Raw genomic sequence first — 3,759 nt, 5'->3', positions numbered from 1 at the left:
AAAGACAAAATGAAATACTACTTTCCAGTTAGTGCTCCATCTTAAGAAACTAGGTACTGACAAATCCGGAGAGCCGCTACATATGGTAGGGATAAGGCTTGCAGCAACTTTTCTGCAACATCACATAATATTACTCTTACTTCAGCTAGATGTAACAATAGTAAATACTCCCTCTGTAACTTAATATAAGACGTTGTTGACATTGTCATAGACTCTAAAAACGTCTTATAAAAAGTTACAGAGGTAGAACAATACCGAATATTATTCCACAAGTGAAAGCAGAGTTTCGACCACATGGCTCATGGTCGGTCTTCTGCTCCTGTCCTCTTGCACACATGATATTGCTATCTTAAGCATTACTGTAGCTTCTGAATGGTTGAACTGGTGATTGTTTTCACACTTCCTGTCATTGTTGATTCCGTTGAATCATATAAGTTCTATAGCTGTGAGTACTGAGTAATCCATTAAATTCTGTTCTTTAATCTGTCAGCTGCATGATAAATCAGGTACTCCATCTAGATTTGATACATTTCTGTTTGCTATCAATCTAGATCACTAGGATTGCATATTTCTTCAAATAACTGAAAGTAGATGTGTTTTGTTATATCAACCTAAGCATCCAAACAGAAAGACAGAATGAAATACATAGTACTCCTAGTTACTGGATAGTACTCCATCTTAAGAAACTAGTTATTGGTACAAATCCGGAGAGTCTCTAGATATGGCAGGGAAAGGCTTGCAGCAATTTTTCTGCAACATCACAGAATATTGAGGAACAGAGGGAGTAGTCAGTACTCCCTCTTAAGAAACTAGGTATTGACACAAATCTGGAGAGCCGCTACATATGGCAGGGATAAGGCTGCGACACCGCATAATGTTATTCTTATATCAGCTAGATGTAACAATAGTAATACAATACTGAACATTACTCCACAAGTGAAAGCAAAGTTTCGACCACGTGGCTCATGCTTGGTCTTCTGCTCCTGTCCTGTTGCACACATGATATTGCTATCTTAAGCATTACTGTAGCTTCTGACTGGTTGAATTCTCCATCCAATCTGTGGTCAACAAACTCCAGAAGCCATGACTGGTCTTCGCCTGCTAGTTTTTCTTTAAGGATTTCAATAGAGCATATACCAGCCATTTCAACCTCCTCCTCGCCCTCAGCCACCCATCTGGAAAGACGAACCCCCTTCACTAACTCAAGAAGCACTACGCCGTAGCTGTAAACATCGGCCTTCCCATTGATTGGAAGATTTAGAGCCCATTCTGGTGCAATGTAGCCTCTAGTCCCATGCACTTTTGACAACATATGTGCGCCTGATCCTCGCTGTTGTAGCTTCATCAGTCCAAAATCTGCAATCTTGGGCTGAAACTCTCTATCTAACAATATGTTCTCTGGCTTGACATCGCAGTGCACAATCCATTCAAGACACTCATGATGGAGATAGGCCAATCCTTTTGCCACCCCAAGTGCAATATTGTACCTTTGGCCCCATTGGAGCACAGGAGAATCACTCTGGTGATCAAAAAGAACCGCGGCCAAAGAACCATTCTCAATGAACTCTGAAACCAAGAGCTTGTGTGTCTTCTCGACACAAAACCCCCAAATTCTGACGAGATTCATATGATAGATTCTGCCTATGACACTTAGCTCAGACCTGAACTCCTGCTCTCCTTGGATCACATCGTTTAGCTTCTTCACTGTGACCTTCCTTTCATCATCGAGGACTCCCTTGTAAACTGCTCCTGATCCACCGCTTCCTAGCTCTTCTTGGAAGCAATTGGTTGCCTTCTGTAACTCCCTGTAGCTAAATATTCGGAACTGGCTGGAAATTATCGTGTAACCTTCATCTACAATCTCTGGTCTTCCCTCCCATTTGTGAACAACCCAACAGCCGGCGATGATTAATATAACTTCAATGAAAAGCAGTGTCAATGCAGAAGAAAGGAAGTAGCCAAACTTGAAGTTAGAAGAGCCATCCTGGAACATTAGCGATGAAGTGTTGGCCTCCTTTTGATGAACTTTGCATTCATGGGTTACCGTAGAAGCCAATTCTGATGAAGACAACACTCCCCTGGGAACTTTGAGATAAATGTCAGTGTGAGGGTTTGGAAAGTTCTTGCCGTTAAAAAGATAGACCTTTGTGAAACATTTTCCTTCTCCCTGCCGGTAACCAAAGGCTTGGCAATTAGCATTGTCCAGGCACAAATCTTTGCAGTTCCGAATTGTCACCCGCTCCCAGTAGAGCAAGTCATACCCACTGAAATCTGCTCCCGCGACCTTTCTGAATGAGAAATCCTGGGTGGCCCTGAGGTTTGCCTTGCGCCTGCACCCTTTGCTCCAGTCGCTTGCATCGACCACCTCAAAGCCTCTGAGGCAAGAGCACTGGAGCTTGGGTATGTACTTGCAGAGGCTGTTTTTGCCGCAGAGTCCATGAATATTGCAGACTCCGCGGAATACCATCCAAGAGACTGACCAGCTGCCGGTTGTCGCGTTCAGGCTGTAGAGCCTAAGGTTGCCATCGTAATCCAGAGTCAACCTCCTCATGACATTATCACCGAGATCAGAAGCTTCAAACTTGAAGTTGTCGCTCGCGGCAAACCGGCCTCTCTGCTCAAGAACCCCATACTGGCTACTGTTGTAAGTAGTCCTGTGATTCACAAGCGGGGTGGTGAAAGGGTCAGGCCAATATACGCTACTGACCTCAGGGCCGTTGTAGATGAGCTTGAGCTGGTTGTCATTGTCAAAGTAGAATGCATACAACCCTGAGTAGAGCAAACCCCTGGCAGATGCAGACACCAGTTTTGTGTGCCGAGTCATCGGCTGCGACGGCAGAAGCGTGTCGGTGGGCGAGTCGAAGCTCCCCCAGAGGCGCCGGCCGTCCGCGTCCACGACGACGAGGTCGCCGCTGTCGAGGAGCTCGGCACGGCTGGCACGGGTCGCGGTCGTGTTGGTGCTCCATACGGCCGCGCCATTGTAGTCGAGCAGGGCCAGTGCTCCGTCTTTCCGGAAGGCGAGCCTGGACCCCCTGCCGTTCACCGGCGCGTCGCGGTTGGCCGTCGACGAGACGGTCTTGGGCGCCGCCGAGCCGCGGAACCAGATGGAGAAGGTGTAGGCGTTGGTGGCCACCCTGTAGAAGCCGCAGGCGAAGACGCCATTGGGCGACGCCAGGATGGTCATGGTGGTGGCCCTGGTGCCGTCCTGGATGGACACCGAGGAACCTCTGACGAGGTAGCTGGTGCTGGTGACATGGGTGTGATCCTTTGCGAGAGCAACGGGGATGAGCAGGAGGAGTGAGATGGAGGTTGCGAAGGTGTAGGCACCTCCTCTCGTGGCCGCCATGGCAGTCGTCCTCTGGTTCTTCCTACTGATGCATCCAGTCGTACAGCCATGTAGGAGTATATATCACACACAAGAGTGTCGAAAAAAAGAGTGTGTTCACGTGTCAAGTTGCCAAGTTACTGTAGTAAGTAGCATGGACCTGGACGGCAAGTCCTTTTAGAGCATTACTAGTAGAGCCCTCAAACCCTCAAACCCCTGAAAATAATTGTTTTTTTACAGTTTTCGTCGAAAAAACGCCGTAGACTAGAACCTCTAAACCCTCAAACCCGTAAAAAAATTTAGAGGTCCAACCCTCAAACGACTTTGCAATCTGTAGAAGTAGGGGTTGAGGGGAAAATCTCCTCCCAACCCGCACTCCTCCTCGTCGCACTCCTCCTCATCGCGCGGGAGCCAACCGCTCCTTCTCCGCTCCC

The 3,759-nt window shown here is 47.7% G+C and overlaps 1 protein-coding gene across 1 annotated transcript; it reads right to left on the bottom strand.

The window, feature by feature from the left end:
* Positions 1-925: 925 nt before the first annotated feature.
* On the bottom strand, positions 926-3,346 carry LOC123157593 (putative receptor protein kinase ZmPK1). Its single transcript, XM_044575863.1, has one exon. It carries the CDS (start codon positions 3,344-3,346, stop codon positions 926-928), a length of 2,421 nt encoding a protein of 806 aa, XP_044431798.1.
* Positions 3,347-3,759: the final 413 nt, after the last annotated feature.

This window comes from Triticum aestivum, chromosome 7B (assembly GCF_018294505.1).
Source record: "Triticum aestivum cultivar Chinese Spring chromosome 7B, IWGSC CS RefSeq v2.1, whole genome shotgun sequence".
Taxonomy (NCBI): Eukaryota; Viridiplantae; Streptophyta; class Magnoliopsida; order Poales; family Poaceae; genus Triticum; species Triticum aestivum.
Note: the sequence above shows the minus strand (reverse complement) of the source record. Positions and strands in the feature narration are given on the sequence as shown.